The sequence below is a fragment of the Haliotis rufescens genome, unplaced genomic scaffold, assembly GCF_023055435.1.
Source record: "Haliotis rufescens isolate VD_foot unplaced genomic scaffold, xgHalRufe1.0.p SCAF_9, whole genome shotgun sequence".
Lineage (NCBI taxonomy): Eukaryota > Metazoa > Mollusca > Gastropoda > Lepetellida > Haliotidae > Haliotis > Haliotis rufescens.
In genome coordinates this window covers 20132526-20151790 of record NW_025964383.1, presented here as the reverse complement: position 1 = coordinate 20151790, position 19265 = coordinate 20132526, and the positions used below count along the sequence as shown (strand labels likewise).

Here is a 19265-nt window from a genome sequence, read left to right as displayed (position 1 = left end):
TATCAAAAAGTGACGGTACCAGGTGTACGCGAATAGATGAGCGTATGATGCCCACATGTCACACCCGTCACAAACACATGCAAAGACAAGTCAATTGTTCACCTGAAAAACACGGGATTTACATCGGATATATTTTTTGTCACTGATGAAAGTTTTTTGAAAGCTTTACTGAGGCCTTGAATGTTGTAACCTTCATCGTATGACGCACTTTGAAATCGTGGAAGAGAGAGTATGCTCGAGTGTACCTCAATGGCTAGACCCGTGAAGAATAGGTCTTCAGCAACCCATGCTTGTCGTAAAAGGCAACTTTGCTTGTCGTAATAGGTGACTAATGGGATCGAGTTGTCAGGCTCGCTGACTTGGTTGATGCATGTCATCGATCCCAATTGCGTGTATGGATACTCATGATATTGATCACTGGATTGTCTGGTCCAGACTCGATTATTTACAGACCGCCGTCATATAGCTGGAATATTGCTGAGTGTGGCGTTAAACAACAAACCAACCAACCCAAAACCTCAATAGCTAAGAAATATAACACCAAAAGCTAGAGCTGTTGGAATATTGCTCGACATAAAGGGAATGTTGACAACTGAAACATTATGGTTATTGAACGACATAACTCTCAAGTACAATCGGTATTGGAGGAGACAGATGCGTTTTACAACGTAAGAAACGCCACAGAATGAGACTATTACAACATATGTGGCTGGGAAGAAATATATTTGTTGCGACATCATTATCCTAAATATCTTTAATCCTGTTAAACTCTTTCTTCGTGAAGTATAGATTATAGTACTTGGATGAAGTCCTATCCCGGACTCACATTCTCAGATTGAGGCACACAAACACACAATCGTCAGCACACAAACACAGCGATCTAACCCACTCAGCAACCGAGGCTTCCATAACAATGAAAGTCCGACATCTGGTAGTCTAGATCACCTACTTTGTGTACCCCTCTGATAAGTGTAACATGGCACTACTCCCATGGCTGCCTACGAATACACAATGCCATTAAATGCCATAACATGTTGTTATGAATATGCCGACAGTCTTAACAGTAGTACAAACTGAGGTCACAATAAAAACTGAATGATTTGTTTTTGCAGAGCGTGGGTCGATACCTACTGACATTAGATTGTCCTCCAATCGCAAACAGCTCGATATTACTGGTACTGGACACACAAAACGAGTAAGTGGTCATGAATTTTACGTTTTCAATTTGTCCTCTTTTCATGCACTGCGATCTAACTGCCTGCGCATGCTGTTGTTTGTTTGCTACCCCCACATTTGGAGTGAGTGAGTGAGTGAGTGAGTGAGTATTGTTTTACGCCGCTTTTAGCAATATTCCAGCAATATCACGGCGGGGGACACCAGAAATGGGCTTCACACATTGTACCCATGTCGGGAATTGAACCCGGGTCTTCGGCGTGACGAGCGAATGCTTTAACCACTAGGCTACCCGACCGCCCATGATATCAATCACTGGATTGTCTGGTCCAGACGACAGTGTTTACCTATAGCTGTGGAGATAATCATAAAACAACAAGAAATATTGCGTAGATCGTTTTCATGCTTTCAGTGACTGCTTTGCCAGACCATGTATACTAATACTCAAGAACGAAAGTTAGGGACCATGAACTAGTCTTAAGTACCGTACACATTCAAATAAACTCAGTCTTCACCACTAAAATATCACCAAAAATATTCATAATCCCTAACCATTCTTTTCAGTATAACTAGAAGTGTGATTTATCTGAAATATTGCAGGCAGTTGTTTAAATGGTTATTTGTTATTTTTGTTACCGTTGGTTACTTGTTATTGTTGACAGTTTTGGCATCACCTTAAGAGAGGATGAATCTCAACTCTTCAAATTCATCATTTCCATGTCAAAGCGCACCATTGAAAGCAATAGTAGAGCCTATTCTATCGCAGGACCACTCACCTCTTCCCAGACGACGTGGAGAATTTCACTTCATCGGAATAAATATGAAGTACGTATGCGGAGATGTTGGTTTGTAACATTTAACTTGCCTTCGAAAAATGTTGTGATATTAATCTTTGTGTGTGATACATAAATGTGCATCCATGACTTGTTCCATCATGACATTTAGTTTCGTCTATCATTATTTTAGTATATGTCTGGCATATGGTATATGTCTCCAGTATTTTATTACAATAGTCATATACATCATAAACATACTTTCGAAGGGGTGGTCGGGTAACCTAGTTGTTAAAGCGTTCGCTCGTCACGCCGAAGACCCGGGTTCGTTTCCAGACATTGGCACAGTATGCAAAGCCCATTTCTGGTGTCCCCCGCCGTGATAATGCTGGAATATTGCCAAAAGCCGCGTGGAACTACACTGACTCATTCAAAGATCACTATCAAGCGAATCTAGGATTCGTATGTAAGATAAGCGGATCCTTGCACAACTGAGGGACACAACTCTGCAAAGCGAATTTCGGCGCCTGGGGCTACTAGGCCAACCGTGCCCCTGTACAAATAATGTTTGTTTGCTAAGTGCCATTGTAAGTAACTTAAATTTAAATATAACCAGATGTCTTATTGTTTCAGAAACTGTTTTTTTAATTACATATGCAGATACATATCAATGGTTTCCTCTTATTTAAACCCGTGAAGATCCGGGGTACAATAGGTCTTCAGCAACCAATGCTTGCCGTAAAAGGTGACTATGCTTGTCGTAAAAGGCGACTAACGTGATCGGGTGGTCAGGCTCGCTGACTTGGTTGATGCATGTCATCGATCCACATTGCGTGGATCGATGCTCATGATATTAATCACTGGATTGTCTGGTTCAGACTCGATTATTTACAGACCGCCGTCATATAGCTGGAATATTGGTGAGTGCGGCGTTAAACTACAAACCAACCAACCAACCAATCTTATTGTTTTAGAAACTGTTTTTCTTTTATTACAAATGCAGATACATGTTAATGGTATCCTCTTATTTAAACCGTGTTCTATTTCTTTTCAGCTCTATGTAAACGGTAAGAAAACGGCCGAACACGACGCTGGAACAACCCAGTTCTCCGGCGTCCTGACTCTGTCACTTTATGGGCTGGTGCGTCTCACTGAGGCGAGGTTCCTGCCCCCCGGGGTCCCTGACCCCGGGACCCTGCCAGAACCTGCCCCGACAACACCAGCTCCATCTACCCTTGCATCCTCCTCATCTACACTTTTATCTGCAACATCTTCTCCGTCTACTCCGACATCCGCAGCTCCATCTACCCTTGGATCCACTCCGTCTACACTTCCATCTACAGCATCTTCATCGTCAACGCCGACACCAACGGCTACACGTACGTCTCCAGGCACGGTTGATCAGTTGTAATGTTTTTCGGTTTTCTAGATACAGCTTGGTTAAAGTCAGATTATGTTGTTTAAGAAATACAGACTGCGTTTCCTCTACTGGCAGTGAATTCGATTAGCATCCAAGGTCCTTGCTAATAAAGTATGTAAATATTACATCTATTATTGGTTCGTACTGTTTGCAAACATGTAGCATTTTGTCTCCACGATTCTTATAGTTAATATAACTGTTATTTTCATTGTAATATTTTCAGTGTTACCATGTAATGAATTTGCGTAGACATCCACAGACATCACTGATACGTCCAACACCTGTAGCTTAAATTTCAGGCCTTTGCATCTCTTCGATATAACACGTTGATCGTGAGTTCGAATTCCCGCTTCATCTAACTATGACCTTTGGTTTGTCACCACCATACCCGTGTCCTTTGGTGGTACAAACTTCGTAAACCATGCCGTGGAATGTCCTCACTCATAAGACAGACACATGGTATCAGGTCTTTCATCTGTCAGAAGGGGGCACGGGTGGCCCAATCGTCTAAGGTGCCGCGATTCGCTGTGCAGAGTTGCGTCCCTTGGGCACGCCAGAAACCTATGATTGTGGGTTCGAATCCCGGTTCGCCCCGTATATGTTTCTAGGTTTGTCAGCACCATACCCGTGCTGGTGGGTTTCACCGAAGTGGTAAACGTCTGAGACCTGCATCACGTCGGGCTTTCCTCCCACATTAAGCTGACACGCCGTGATATAACTGGAATACTGTTAAAAGCGGTGTTAAACCCAACTCACTCACTCACTCAACTGTCAATATGTTTGCGGACGTCTTTCAGTGACCGGCTGGACCCCCTTCTCGTGCCCGAACCCTCCTCTGCTGGACAAGGCGATGGTCGATGTCCACTACTCCTTGGCCGCGGCTGTGGCGGTGTACTCCTGTGACGACGGCTACTCCGGCGGCTGTGACGACAACAACCTGCTGTACTGTACTAGTGACAAGGGCTGGGAGGGTCGACCCAAAGCCTGTATCAGGGTGAATTCGGGAACAGAGGAGACGGTATGGAGAAGAGATGCTTGAAACACGGGGGGAGATGGTCGGGAGTAGAGATGTTTGAAACACGGGAGACGGTAGGGAGTAGAGATGCTTGAAACACGGGAGATGGTAGGGAGTAGAGATGTTTGAAACACGGGAGATGGTAGGGAGTAGAGATGTTTGAAACACGGGAGATGGTAGGGAATAGAGATGCTTGAAACACGGGGGGAGATGGTGGGGAGTAGAGATGCTTGAAACACGGGAGATGGTAGGGAGTAGAGATGCTTGAAACACGGGAGATGGTAGGGGGTAGAGATGCTTGAAACACGGGAGATGGTATGGAGTAGAGATGCTTGAAACACGGGAGATGGTAGGGAGTAGAGATGCTTGAAACACGGGAGATGGTAGGGGGTAAAGATGCTTGAAACACGGGAGTTGGTATGGAGTAGAGATGCTTGAAACACGGGAGATGGTAGGGAGTAGAGATGCTTGAAACACGGGAGATGGTAGGGAGTAGAGATGCTTGAAACACGGGAGTTGGTATGGAGTAGAGATGCTTGAAACACGGGAGTTGGTATGGAGTAGAGATGCTTGAAACACGGGAGATGGTAGGGAGTAGAGATGCTTGAAACACGGGAGATGGTAGGGAGTAGAGATGCTTGAAACACGGGAGATGGTAGGGGGTAGAGATGCTTGAAACACGGGAGTTGGTATGGAGTAGAGATGCTTGAAACACGGGAGATGGTAGGGAGTAGAGATGCTTGAAACACGGGAGATGGTAGGGAGTAGAGATGCTTGAAACACAGGGGAGATGGTAGGGAGTAGATATCCTTGAAACACAGAGGAGATGGTAGGGAGTAGATATCAAGGAAACTAAGAGGAGGTGGCAGGGAGATGAAAGATTAGGCGGTTGGGTGAAAGCTGGGATAAACTGCATTGCTGAATTTTGTTTAACTTTAACACGTGGAAGTTTGGTGTTTTACGCCGCACTCAGCAATATTCAAGCAATATGACGGCGGTCTGTAAATAATCAAGTCTGGACCAGACAATCCAGTGATTGACATCCTGATCATCGATCCAAGCAATTGGGATGCGATTACATGCATCAACCAAGTCAGCGAGCCTGACCACCCGATCACGTTAGTCGCCTCTTACGACAAGCATAGTCGCCTTTTACGACAAGCATAGTCACCTTTTACGGCAAGCATGGTTGCTGAAGACCTATTCTACCCCGGATCTTCACGGGTCTTAACGCGTGGAATACGAAAGGAGTGTATGTGTGCGTTTGTTGTTTAATGCCACACTCAGCAATATTCGAACAATATGATGACGGCCTGTAATAATCGATTCTGGCCCAGACAATACAGTGATTGATATTATGAGCGGGTTCGGGGTACGTCGACACGCCATTAATCAAGTCAGCGAGCCTGACCACCCTAAGTGGCCTCTTATAACCAGCATAGGTGGCGAGAAACTCTAACCAGGAATCATCACGGGTTATAATAAATCGCCACCTGCGACTGGCAGCTGTGGTTTGGGGATACATTCTACACGGGTCGCCAGGAAATATATACCAATAGGGTCTCAAACACACCAAAATGGCAACAGCCCTGGTAGTTCAAGTCCATGAAATACAATTATAGCAACAATTTGAAAAATATGGTGAAATAAAATGGTGAAATATACTTTCATCGATTATCACGAATTTGATTTACGAGCGGACGCCCCTTTCATGACTCATGTGTCCAGTAATTATAGTTTGACATTTCCAAAACAACAGCGACTGCCTGGCTCGCGATATAGAATAAACTAGCATTCTCCGTCTGTAGTTTCCAGGGGTCAGTATGTCCTGTCCTAGTCATTATGGCGTCTCCAACAAATGCTGTAGCCACTAGAAGCTCATAGGACACACATCTTAACTTATGCGCATAGCGCAATGGCCTGACCATTCTTCTTATTCTGATAAAAAAGTAAGGATGAGATATATGGATGAACAACTTCTTTATTACAATTGTTCATCCATATATCTTTTACTCATTTAGTACTCCAACTTCTAAATGCCTCTCAAAGAAACTGATAAAAAAGGCTAAAGTAATTATATGTGGGACTCATGCACGCTCTAAACACTGTATGTCCTTGTATTTGATTTGTCTTTTGTCACAGATTGGTTCTGTGGAAATTCCGTGCCAACTTAAGCTGGGATACGCTCATGAAGTGTGGGTCGAACCCAAACGAGGCGGGTAGGTACTACCTATATATTTATTCAATGAAATTAGATAAAATTTTGCTCGTAGGGAATGTAAATTACAAACGTTTACATTCCGATCAAAATAACGAAATTTTGTGACTTTTTACGGTGAAATACCCCTCTCTTTGTCATTTGTAATGATAAATGTGGACAGGTGTTTTGTGGAAAGGACACATCGTCTTAGATCCACGTGATGAAACACATCAGTATGTACATGTATTCAGGTCATGTATCATACCTCCTTGTCAGAATGATGAGATCTGATCGGTCCCCGTGATCTTGATAAAATACGATGTATCCCGCCTTGGAGGGAAATACATTTCTCAGCGGGGAACAAAAAAATCTCTTATACCCCGCCACGAGCAAAACAGGCTGCACCTAGATTTCTGTAAGGGAGAATATAAATCCCTAATTGCCCGCTTCAATGCAAAAAAAAGCCGCACGCTTTTTCCGAGTCCATTTGAGTCACGTGACAGCACAAATTAACCTCAGCTGAATCGAACAGCTGTTTTCTATCAATTGTGCATTTGCCTTCACACTCCGGCTTGTGGTACAAAACCAAACGCGGGACGTATGAAACCCCATGTACCCCTCGTGGTACTGCTACAACTAGTATATGTTTGATTTTCGTTTTCGTGCTGAACACATACATTGTTCATGTCCGTTCCAGATCCTTTATTATGTTTAAATCCGGCAATGACACGGCACTGAAGATGACCTTTCATTGGCCAGCGTCCGGCCCCTACATCATCTACTCCTATGAAGTCAATGGGAGTGCTACCATCATACCTGCAGACACACCCATGCCGTTCAAGGGTCGAACTGTGGCGCACATTGTCCTGGTCTACAGAACAGAAAACCTACAGGTCAGATACACGAGTGAGTGAGTGAGTTGGGTTTAACGCCGCTTTGAACAGTATTCCAGCTATATCACGGCGTGTCCGCTCAATGAGGGAGGGAAGGCTGAAGTGATGTAGGTCTTAGACATTAACAGCTTTAGGGAAATTCATGGGCCTCTTGTTGACAAATCATTTTCGAGCGAATCTGGGATTAACATTCAATCCAAACATTATTAGATCCTGGCGGACCCATGGGAGGTAAATCTTCACAGATAATTGCGCCTTTTGGGACAATGTTCCCGCGCTACGCATCTGAACAACGTTTTTCAATACATCATTCAGTCTCTCACAGGTGATATACTCAGTATGTTTAGAACTGGCAAAAATGTTTGACAACCACAAAACGTTACACTGCGCGAAAAATAGCTTTACCGAAGAAGTCAACAGATCCGAAACTACGAACAGCCAGGCCGGGAAATCCTTCAAATTCATAAACTGAGACGGGAATAAAAGCATAAGTGAATGCACATGTTTAGTATCCAGACAAGCCTTAAACAGGTCTCTATCTATGATAAATAATACGATTAGCTCCCTGTCGATTTTTTTAATATTGGCTAGCATTGTGCACAACCACCAGTAGCTAAAGTGATGACGTAAATCTTTAATATAACTTTGCATAATTATCTAAATTATAAATATATTAACTTGGTCTCGTCGCTATATGGCTGAAATAATACCGATGCGACGTTCAGTTTTAACTCTTCCCGGAAAGCTAAGGTCGGTGGTTCGATCCCCGGCCCCGTTATACCAAAAGACGTTAAAAGATGGTACTTGTTTTAACCCTGCATGACGCTCGGCATAAAGGGGATAAAGCATGGACAGTTCGGATTGGTGTCAGTATACTGTGTCTGAGTGGGGTATATGTTAAACTGCAGCATAATATCTCAGTGGGGTAGCACTATAAGAGTGGCATCAGTACAATCCGACACACGTACATGCACACACATTCACGTACACACACACACACACACACATTCACATACACGTACACACATTCACGTACACGCACACACACATTCACGTACACGCACATTCACGTACACGCACACATTTCACGTACACACACACATTCACATACACGTACACACATTCACGTACACACATTCACGTACACACACACATTCACATACACGCACACACATTCACGCACACGCACACACATTCACGTACACGTACACACATTCACGTACACGCACACACATGCACGTACACGCACACACATTCACGTACACGCACACACATTCACGTACACGCACACACATGCACGTACACGCACACACAAGTTAAACACACGTTAAACCCTGTTCCACCTGACCCCAGCAAGCCATGTTGACGTAGGGTCACGCTCTATATGAACTCTGTGTTTTCAGATTCTAGTTAACAACGAGTCCCTCCTGGCCGTCCCCCATCAAGTACCAGCGCCGCTAATTGACAGAATAGTTGTGGAGGATGACAAAATATCCATCAAGAAAATCAAACTCAATCAAGACTGGCGTCAAGGTGCAACAACAGGTGTGGAACTTGTCGTTGCTCTCTCACACTCAAGTCGGCGATCTTGTGTGAAGGGAAACTTACATATTGGCTTAATTGTGTATTTATATTTGCACAGAACAAAATGTGCGTCTCCTTTAGCATAAATTTTGAATTGCATTAAATTGAATTTGAAACCAAATGCCATCCATGGGGCCCGTGAAGATCCGAGGTAGAATAGGTCTTCAGCAGCCCATGCTTGCCGTAAAAGGCGACTATACTTGTCGTAAGAGGCAACTAACGGGATCGGGTGGTCAGGCTCGCTGACTTAGTTGATGCATGTCATCGATCCCAATTGCGTGGATCGTTGCTCATGTTGTCATTCACTGGATTGTCTGGTCCAGACTCGATTATTTACAGACCGCCGTCATATAGCTGGAATATTGGTGAGTGCGGCGTTAAACAACAACCAGCCATCCTTGACGCTTTCGGTTCCAGTTTCAATTTAGCGCGGTTAAAGCTACAGATAACGTATCTCTACATAGAAAACATAGTATGTTTATCTCCGAAGTATTGTACACGTGAACGAGATAGCGCGGATGTTCAATCTTATGAATTCTAGTATAGGCTTCCTGAAGCTATTATTACGTTAAATTTAAGCGGAAACCATGAAACCCCATTTATCCTAACGGTAGTTTGAACACTGAACACGTCCGGATTAACTTATGTCCGGGTTAGGGGGTTTAGATTGATGAAATGTCACTGTTACCGTCATATGTACCAAACCAGCAGACAAAAGCATCTGGTCGCCTCAAGACTGTCCCTTCCCCCCTTTGCTGGAGAACATGGCGGTTCAAATATCCTACTCCCTGGACGAGGCAGTGGCTACCTACGTCTGTGACGACGGCTACGCCATGTGCAGTGACGACAACGTCGTACGTTGTAACAGCAGTTCCGGATGGCGGGGACAGCCACAGTCATGTCAACCGATGGTGTTTGGCGCGGTGAGTTGCGCAGAGGGAACTGTGACGTCAGTCGGGCTTATTTATGCGGAGATATTTGCATTTGAATGTATGTATAGTTCAAATGACCTGATAATCTGGCTCAAATTTCAAACTGGTACTAGTGAACCATAGATTGTATCTCTCTGGTTCACAAAAATATAGACATCATCATCATCATCATCATCATTATCACTATCATTATGAGCATTAGCATCTTCATTATCACCATCATTTTCATCTTCATCATCATCATCATCATTATTATTATTTATATTATTATTATTATTATTATATGCACATGTTAACTTTGACTACATTATATCGTCACATATTCCTTATTTTACGATGAAATGTTAGTTTAAAAAAAGTATAGATAATGCCCAACCAAATGGTTATGTTAATAAAATATCATAAATATAAAAATAAATGCAAATAAAAAACACTTAAACACTGACGTATAAGGGATATCCTTCTCTGACATTACTTTGTTTCAGATGACCAGGTACGACTTCAAGTGTCCTTTTAAACTCGGTACAAGTCTTCACCTGTGGACAACACCTGACGGGATGAAATCGTAAGTGTTGGTCAACACTGTGCGTATCTCTGGTACATGAAGGTACAGTGTGTAAAATATGTTTGTTTGTTGTTTAACGCCGCACTAAACAATACCCTAGCTATATGACAGCGGTCTGCAAATAATCGAGTCTTAACCAGACATTACAGTTATTGGCGTCACGAGCATCGATCCACGCAGTTGGGATACGATGACATGCATCAACCAGGCCAGCGAGCCTGACCACCCGATCCCGTTTGGGATGTCACTGCATACTTTCTTGTTCTACGTGTGTTACACGCAGTTCAACCAAACGTAACTTGGTTTTTTTAAATATTCCTATTTCTACAATTGCTGGAATATTGCTACCTGTGGAGTAAAACAATACTCACTCACTATTTCTACTTTCTACCCGGTTGTTCCTATTATTTCAGACACTGCCTCGCTATTGTTTGTATAAATAACACACAAGGATCGATTCTTCAGCTCTTTGACCTCAGTGCTTGACGTCGTTTGATGATCGCACTTCCATATAAACTCGGCGCGGTTGGGTAGCCGAGTGGTTAAAGCGTTCGCTCGTCAGGCGGAGACCGGGTTCGATTCCCGACATGGGTACAATGTGTGAAGCCCCGGTGTCCCCCCGCCGTGATAATGCTGGAATATTGCTTAAAGCGGCTTAAACCCATACTCACTCACTCATATACACTAGAAACAATATTTTTTCAGCATGCCCACAGTGTTTCTTCAAACACGGCAAATGTCCACAGCGATGAGTATGAGTATGGATCTGAACAATCCCGGCGTGTTTCATTTTAAAGAAGACTCTAAACCACAACAATCAGTTGGTGTGAACTTTCCAGCGATCAGGAAGAACACGGAGTACCATGTTGTATTCACCTTCCTCAGCGACTATATTCAGGTGAAGTTTGTATCGTTGTGTATCCCAACTAATGTACGAAAGCCCAATGGTGCCACTTTGGTAGCATTATTAGTTTTTTTTAAATCGAAATTTCTCGTTATTTCAATCAGTTTCTCGAAATTTTAAGTTTTTAAATAAATTTAAAATAATGAGAAAATAATCGACGTAACGAGAAACAAAATTGGAATTTAGATGTTTTTAAATAAACTTAAAACAACGAGTAAATAATCGAAATTACGAGAACAAACTCGAAGTAGCGGGAAAATATAACGAGAATATGATCGAAATAACGAGGAAAATATCGAAATTTCGACAAAATAGAGAGAATAATTGAAATAAACAGAAGTTTCGATTTAGAAATGAATACAAATGCCACCAAAAACGGCACCATTAGACTTTCGTACTCATGCAATGTTGTGTGTTTTTCTCCTCAAATGTAGAGGGAACTGCGGGCTGCCGGGACAAAAAATATAAACAATAAAACTTACAGCTGATCAATATAATGCATATTGTTGAAATAGTTTCCAATTTGGAATCTCACCAGATTTAAAACTCGTTTTGAAATTTTGAACATTTTCGTAAAACTAAATGTGTTCATTAACTGTTGAGAACTTTTTTATGCAAATCTTCGAGTGGCGGGTGTTATCACGAACTCCTGGTTCATGCTTATTTACAGTTTGTTTGTTTGTTTGTTTGTTGTTTAACGCCGCACTCAGCAATATTCCAGCTATATGACGGCGGTCTGTAAATTAATCGAGTCTGGACCAGACAATCCAGTGATTGACGTCATGAGCATCGATCCACGCAAATGGGATCGATGACATGCATCTACCAAGTCAGCGAGCCTGAACACCCGATCCCGTTAGTCGCCTTTTACGACGAGCATAGTCACATTTTACGGCAAGCATGGGTTGCTGAAGACCTATTCTACCCCGGAATCTTCACGGGTCCTTATTTACAGTACTTTTCATTTTCATCACTATATTTTGCCTTCAACGCCTATTGAAATCTGTTTCGACAGACAATATGGGACTAATTGTTCTCTGGCGTTAACGTTTTTAATTAGAGAAGGGAAAGGTAGAGAGCTTACACATGTCCTGAGTGAGTGAGTGAGTAAGTGAGTGAGTGAGTTTTCTCATAACAACCTATAGAACAGTAATCAAGTTATAGATGACGATGTGAGCCTTTACACCGGATAACCAAGAGTATCCTTGCATTAAGCCCAAGACCAGTGGATCCTTGCATGGCCTAGGGGGCAACAATGCCTCATATTCTCATATATCAATTCTGTGACAGATCCTATGGTTCCAATACAGAAACGACACACTATTTCTACGATATATATTGTATCACAGTCAAATTAAAGTCAAGGAAAGTGAAGCTCGCTGTGTCTTTCCTTACCTCTCGCATCAAGCCAAGTGGCTGCCGCTGCCCCTCTCGTGGCCATTTCATCAACTTGGTTCCCCCTGGTCAACTTGTTGTACCGCAAATTCGTTTTGTAAAGTTACATGGCTACTTTCGAAATATAACGGTTGTTATTTATTCCCATTTGTTATCAAGCAGGGGGCGGTCGGGTAGCCTAGTGGTTAAAGCATTCGCTCGTCACGCCGAAGACCCGGGTTCGATTCCCGACATGGGTACAATGTGTGAAGCCCATTTCTGTGTCCCCCGCCGTGATATTGCTGGAATATTGCTAAAAGCGGCGTAAAACCATACTCACTCACTCACTCACTCATTGTTATTAAACAGGGTCATGGCAACTGTGACTAACTTTGGCATGTTTAGATACAAACAATACTTGTAAAAAAAGACCAACTATCTTATCGTCATATGTGTATTCTGAATGGCTCGTGTTTCGCACATAACATTAGCGACAAGGCGCGAGGGGTGACTAATGGTCATATTCCTGTGTTCCAGGTTGAGATTGATGACGTGCTTATTACACAGTATCCTCATAACCAGCCAACACATGAACTTACTGTTCTGGCGACGAATGGCTTTAACAATAGAAAGGTTCTGTTTGACATGAACAGCGATATAAAGAAAGGTACGTTTTTAGCTTTACTTCTGCTGTATGTTGATTTAATATTAAATTTGATGTCCATAATGCAATATGCATGTATCTGTTAAACTGAATTCCTCTCCACGTAAGTCTTGAAAATAAGCTTTCAGAAGATTGAAGAACATGGAGACATGAGCGTCTCATGGATAACATCTTCTTTATTGAGTTAAAAAGTTGTTATCAATAAATGTTTCATGTCTACTTTACACTATGTAACCTCGGTACGGCAAATGTATAGAGATGGCAGCCAGAGCTGTATTTCGATGGCAACCGGTGTCAGGATGGTTTTTCCGGAGGGAGTACGAAATACTTGTAGTTTGACACTTGTCATGCAACACAATTACAAAGAATGTATTAATCTCTTATAATGTCCTTAATCACAGTGTACTGTCTATTAAAAGTCTCAGAGTTGCGTCCTATGACCGTGGGTTCGGATCCTGGTTCACCCGTACGTTTTTTATGAATTTGACAGCACCATGGGTTTAAGTGTACAACTTCCGAAACCTTATTAACCCCCCCACACACACACACACATACCCGTCCCCCGTCGCCACCCCAACCCACCCACCCCCATGACATCCACCCACCCCGCGCATTAAGTTGTCACTTCCGTAAAGCGGCGTTAAACCCAACTAGCTCACGACTAGCCTACGACTCACCAACTCACTTTTGTGACTTCAGAGAACGCGTCAAAAACGATGCCTACTCCTTGTGATCCCTGTGTGGGAGTGTTGTCATCAAACTAATATAGTACCAACCTGACATTACATATCGGACCCATGAAGATTCCGGGGTAGAATAGGTCTTCAGCAACCCATGCTTGCCTTAAAAGGTGACAATGCTTGTCGTAAAAGGCGACTAACGGGATCGGGTGGTCAGGCTCGCTGACTTGGTTGATGCATGTCATCGATCCCAATTGCGTGGATCGATGCTCATGATATTAATCACTGGATTGTCTGGTCCAGACTCGATTATTTACAGACCGCCGTCATATAGCTGGAATATTGCTGAGTGCGGCGTTAAACAACAAACCAACCAACCACCCATTACATATCGATATAATTAATAGTACGTTTCTATGTTATTAACCGCATCCGTTGGTTAGTGGAGAGACCGTCTGCCCCGATGGCTGAAGATCGGTGGTTCGATCCCCATGTCAAAAGACGTCACGAGATGGTACTTGCTGTGTCACGACTTTCAGAAAACGCTTCAACATGTTCTACTATAAGTTTTCTCTAAACCAGAGTCAGTCAGTACAAACCTTGCCTTGAACAAACCCGCCACATCCAGCTCGGACAAAGATGGATCTCAGCCTGGCTGGCTCGTGGACGGCAACTCCTCCCCAGTCTGGGCCGACAACACCTGCTGGTCACACACCGCAGCCGACGTCAACGTGTACTGGGAGGTAGACTTACAGGGCTACTACTACGTCAACAGCGTTGTCATCACAACCATCAACTGTGCCGGCCCTTGTTGTGAGTAAAAAAGAATATATATGGTACTCGGGAATTTAGTCACTGGTTTGTCTGGTCAAACCCGATTTTGCATACGTCTGAAATCTCTAATTGAACACAGCATTTTCTTATTCAAACTATTTAATAGGTTAGGTAGTTACAGTTCAATGTTGGTACTATTTTGTAATGATAACTTCATTGTATTAAACACATATATTTAAAGTACCTGTCACAACATAGAATCAGAATAAGGTGTTGGTCTAATTGTTTCAAAAGTATTCTTAGTTAAGACGATCTGCATGGCAAGGAGTTAACCAAAATGTTTCAACGTTTTACCCTTTTTTAATTTTTCTGAGTTAAATATTAAATTGTCGCTCTTCATGCCATTTCAACTCTCTTTAGAACATGGTCCTCGGTATGCCAACACCATTAATGTGTTTAGAAAACGGACCAGATTTCAAACATGAAATGCGGTTTAAAGATGGTTAAAATTTCAACTCACAGTTACATATCCAGGGCGCATGACCAATTAATCAAAACTTCTGCAGTTAGCTGTGCAGAGTTGCGTTCCTTAGGCGTGCCAGGATCCTGTGTGTATTTGACCTGATTATTATTGTAGTGTTTTGTGGGTAAAACTCCTCCACAGTGGTAATTATGTACGGCAAGCATCACTTACTTTCCAGTGAAGCCGACACGCCATGATAAAACCCAATACTGTTCAATGCGGCGTTAAACAAAACTCAATCACTCACTCCCCCTGACTATGAACCTTATATCGTACTTTGTTTTTAATACAGCTACGAGGTCACATGACTTTGAGATCACGGTGAGGTCAGACGGAGAAGAGGTCTGTCACATGTACCATGGCGCGATGTCAGATGGAGACACCCAGAAACTGGCCTGTGACAAGGAGGTGTTGGGGAGATACGTCAGGATTAAACCCAAGGCCAGGCAGAACGCGAACGACCTTCTTACGTTTTGTGAAGTGGGAGTTTACGGAAGCAGACTTACCCTTAAACGTATGTGAAATATGTACTATGTATTATCTTGCCTTGCATGAACTCACTTGTTTCTGAATGTGGTTACTGGATAGGGAATGGGCATGATTCCTCTGCTAGGAAGTGAAACATGTACTATGTATTATCTTGCCTTGCATGAACTCACTTGTTTCTGAATGTGGTTACTGGATAGGGAATGGGCATGATTCCTCTGCTAGGAAGTGAAACATGTACTATGTATTATCTTGCCTTGCATGAACTCACTTGTTTCTGAATGTGGTTTCTGGATAGGGAATTGGTAACTATGATTCCTCTGCTAGGAAGTGAAACATGTACTATGTATAATCTTGCCTGTCATAAACACACTCATGTCTAAATGTGGTTGCTGAATGCGAAATTTAGCCATATTTAGCTTGTTTTCAAAGTGAGTTAGTATGGTTTACGCCGCTTTTAGCAATATTCCAGCAATATCACGGCGGCGGACACCTGAAATGGGCACATTGTACCCATGTCGGGAATCGAACCCGGGTCTTCGGCGTGACGAGCAAACGCTTTAACCACTCGGCTACCCGACCGCCCATTATTTTCAAAGGTCAAGATAGCGAGAATGTTTGGATAGATATGTGAGGTGTGTGATTATATGTAAAGGGAAGATGTGAATTTAGAGTTATGTTATTTCGATGTTTTATATCTTGCTTTCTTTTAGTTCATAAGGATTTATTGTCATCGATGACAGTTATGGTTTATCATTCATCCAACTTCATGTGTCGTAATAAAGTTCAGTTACGTACGTTATCACGTTAAGTAGTTAACACTTCATTCTTTGTGGAACGTAATACAACTATTATAAGGTGATGTGCCATGTAAATTCAGTGATGTTATGAAGATTGCATCCAATGTGAACAGAGTGGTCGCCTATTGACTGCGGTGCTCCAACTGTCCCTAAGAACAGCTTGATGACCTTGACCTACACCGACACTGACGCCATCGCTACACTCACGTGCAACGCCAACTCCCTGTCTTGTGGCGACGTCAGCAAGGGAGTCATGAGGTGTTCAAGAGGTCAAGTCTGGACCGGTGCCTCCATAACTTGTTCCCCTTCGCTGCACGAATACCACGAGAAAGATGCTGTAAGATCATAAATTCTTTATTGATAGACCCGTAAAGATCCGGGGTAGAACAAGTCTACAGCAACCCGTTTGCCGTAAAGGGCGACTGAGCCTGTCGTAAGAGGCGACCAACGGGATCCGGTGGTCAGACTCGCTGACTTGGTTGAAATATGTCATCGTATCCAAATTTCGTGGATCGATGCTCATGATGTCACACACTGGATTGTCTGGTCCAGACTCGATTATTTACAGACCGCCGACATATAGCTGGAATATTGCTGAGTACGGCGTTAAACAACAAACCAACCAACCAATTGCGTGGATCGATGCTCATATCAATCACTTGATTGTGTAGTCCAGACTCGATTATTTAGTGCAGCATTAAACAACAACCAACAAAAAAACAGCTTTATTGATAAATATGATTCTGTTCTGTTAAAAAAAACGTTTTTTCGGATGCTCCTATCCTATAATTATTTCACTGACCGACAAATACGTATAGGAGAACGCTTGAAAATGTGTGAAATATGCTTTCATTTTAATTTTGTTTATGTAAAGAACACTAGGTTAATAATACATTGGACAGTTCAAATAAATAGCTCGAGGGTTAAAAAGAAAGAATGGTTAAATATTGCAGGTGCTGTAAAGTATGGATCGTGCTGTAAAGTATGGATCTTGCTGTAAAGTATGGATCTTCACGTCTTTAGTTGTTTTATATGGTGACTCTGGCATTTTCAGGTGTCGGAGTTTATGTTCAGATGTCCACTAACCATCTTCTCCTCCGTTGAGATCTGGGCCACACCTCGATCTTCTGAGTGAGTAAGCTTCAAACAGTAAACTACAAACACCTCATCTACAGACATATGTATAATTTCGTCTGAAGCGTCATAATTAGTTGTGCAGATTCGTATTGGTGATTTGTGTTAGGATCCGCTAACACTCGGTTTGAATCTCGAATTTCGGTCTGGTTATGATTCTTATCTGTACTGTACCAGATCTCTGGGGTTGCCGAATGGTCTAGACCTGCCACTGCTTCGTCTTCGCAACATTGACACTTCTGAATATAACTAAAATGGTGATAGGTGTACATTTTTACCGTCTTTCTCCCTATTTGTGTTTATGACTTGTTCATATGGGTAAGGCAGGACACGTTCACCTCTTCGCGAACTCCTGAAGTCATAAACACATGCTCAGGATATGGTCGGACTCGTACAATCGTACAGAGATTTCATATGGATAGGGAAAGGGTTTTGATGCTTTTAGTTTTACCAATTTACCTCAAATGGTCAAGGTACAATCTTTTGTCCAGTGTTCTGAGTGTTGGTCTTGGGTTAGTCCACAACAGACACATATACTGTCCTTATTTCGATTTGACGCTGTGAAGTATTTGTTTTCAGCGTTAAGATATCTGTCCTGACTGACAACAATGACATAGCCTTGGAGGTCGTCATGGATTCGACCACTGCTGCAGTCCCCTTTGCCTACATTCGTTACCATGGTGGGGAACAGCGTCTCCCGACCCTCCCCTTTGTTCCCCATCAACCAGCTCACATCGTGTTCACATTCCTCCCGGAACACATCGTGGTAAGTGTATCAATAATTTGTGTTCCTACTTTGTTCTGAATAGAGAGAAGTAAGCGACAGTAAGGGTAAGCCGTCGAAACACAAATGTCAACTCTTCATTCGAAGTCTGTTTCTGATCTAAAAAATCTGCAAATGTATGATAAAGCATGTATTTAGCATGCACGCAGCATGTATTCAGAGGTTTCCAGTTATTATTTTGTTCAATTATAGCTTGACATAAACGAGCAGAGGATAATGGCAGTGTCCCACGTGTTCGACTTTCTGAAAGCTGAACGTCTTCAGTTTACCAACCTACCTCTGAGGAAACTTAAATTGAGCAAGGGAGATCTGAATGGAATGAAAAGAGGTAAGCTACTTGGAAACTCTCTCGAAATCAGTGCCAAGTTTTGTTTGTTTGTTTGTTGTTTAACGCCGCACTCAGCAATATAACAGCTATGTGGTGACGGTCTGTAAAATAATCGAGTCTGGACCAGACAATCCAGTGATTAATATCATGAGCATCGATCCCCGCATGGGATCGATAACCTGCATCAACCAAGTCAGCGAGTCTGACCACCCGATCCCGTTAGTCGCCTTTTACGACAAGCATGGTCACCTTTTACGGC

At 42.8% G+C, this 19265-nt stretch overlaps 1 protein-coding gene across 2 annotated transcripts in view; it reads left to right on the top strand.

The window, feature by feature from the left end:
* Nucleotides 1-19265, top strand: part of LOC124144695 — a 55491-nt gene that overhangs the window by 17334 nt on the left and 18892 nt on the right. For both annotated transcript variants that reach the window (XM_048390910.1, XM_048390911.1), the window contains exons 10-26: nt 1113-1195; nt 1836-1998; nt 3001-3325; nt 4164-4384; nt 6524-6600; nt 7279-7474; nt 8878-9019; nt 9767-9981; nt 10476-10555; nt 11261-11453; nt 13371-13500; nt 14760-14990; nt 15767-15988; nt 16874-17097; nt 17815-17891; nt 18474-18660; nt 18871-19006. In XM_048390910.1, coding sequence (XP_048246867.1) covers nt 1113-1195; nt 1836-1998; nt 3001-3325; nt 4164-4384; nt 6524-6600; nt 7279-7474; nt 8878-9019; nt 9767-9981; nt 10476-10555; nt 11261-11453; nt 13371-13500; nt 14760-14990; nt 15767-15988; nt 16874-17097; nt 17815-17891; nt 18474-18660; nt 18871-19006 — 2902 coding nt within the window. The remainder of the gene's footprint in view (nt 1-1112; nt 1196-1835; nt 1999-3000; nt 3326-4163; nt 4385-6523; nt 6601-7278; nt 7475-8877; nt 9020-9766; nt 9982-10475; nt 10556-11260; nt 11454-13370; nt 13501-14759; nt 14991-15766; nt 15989-16873; nt 17098-17814; nt 17892-18473; nt 18661-18870; nt 19007-19265) is intronic.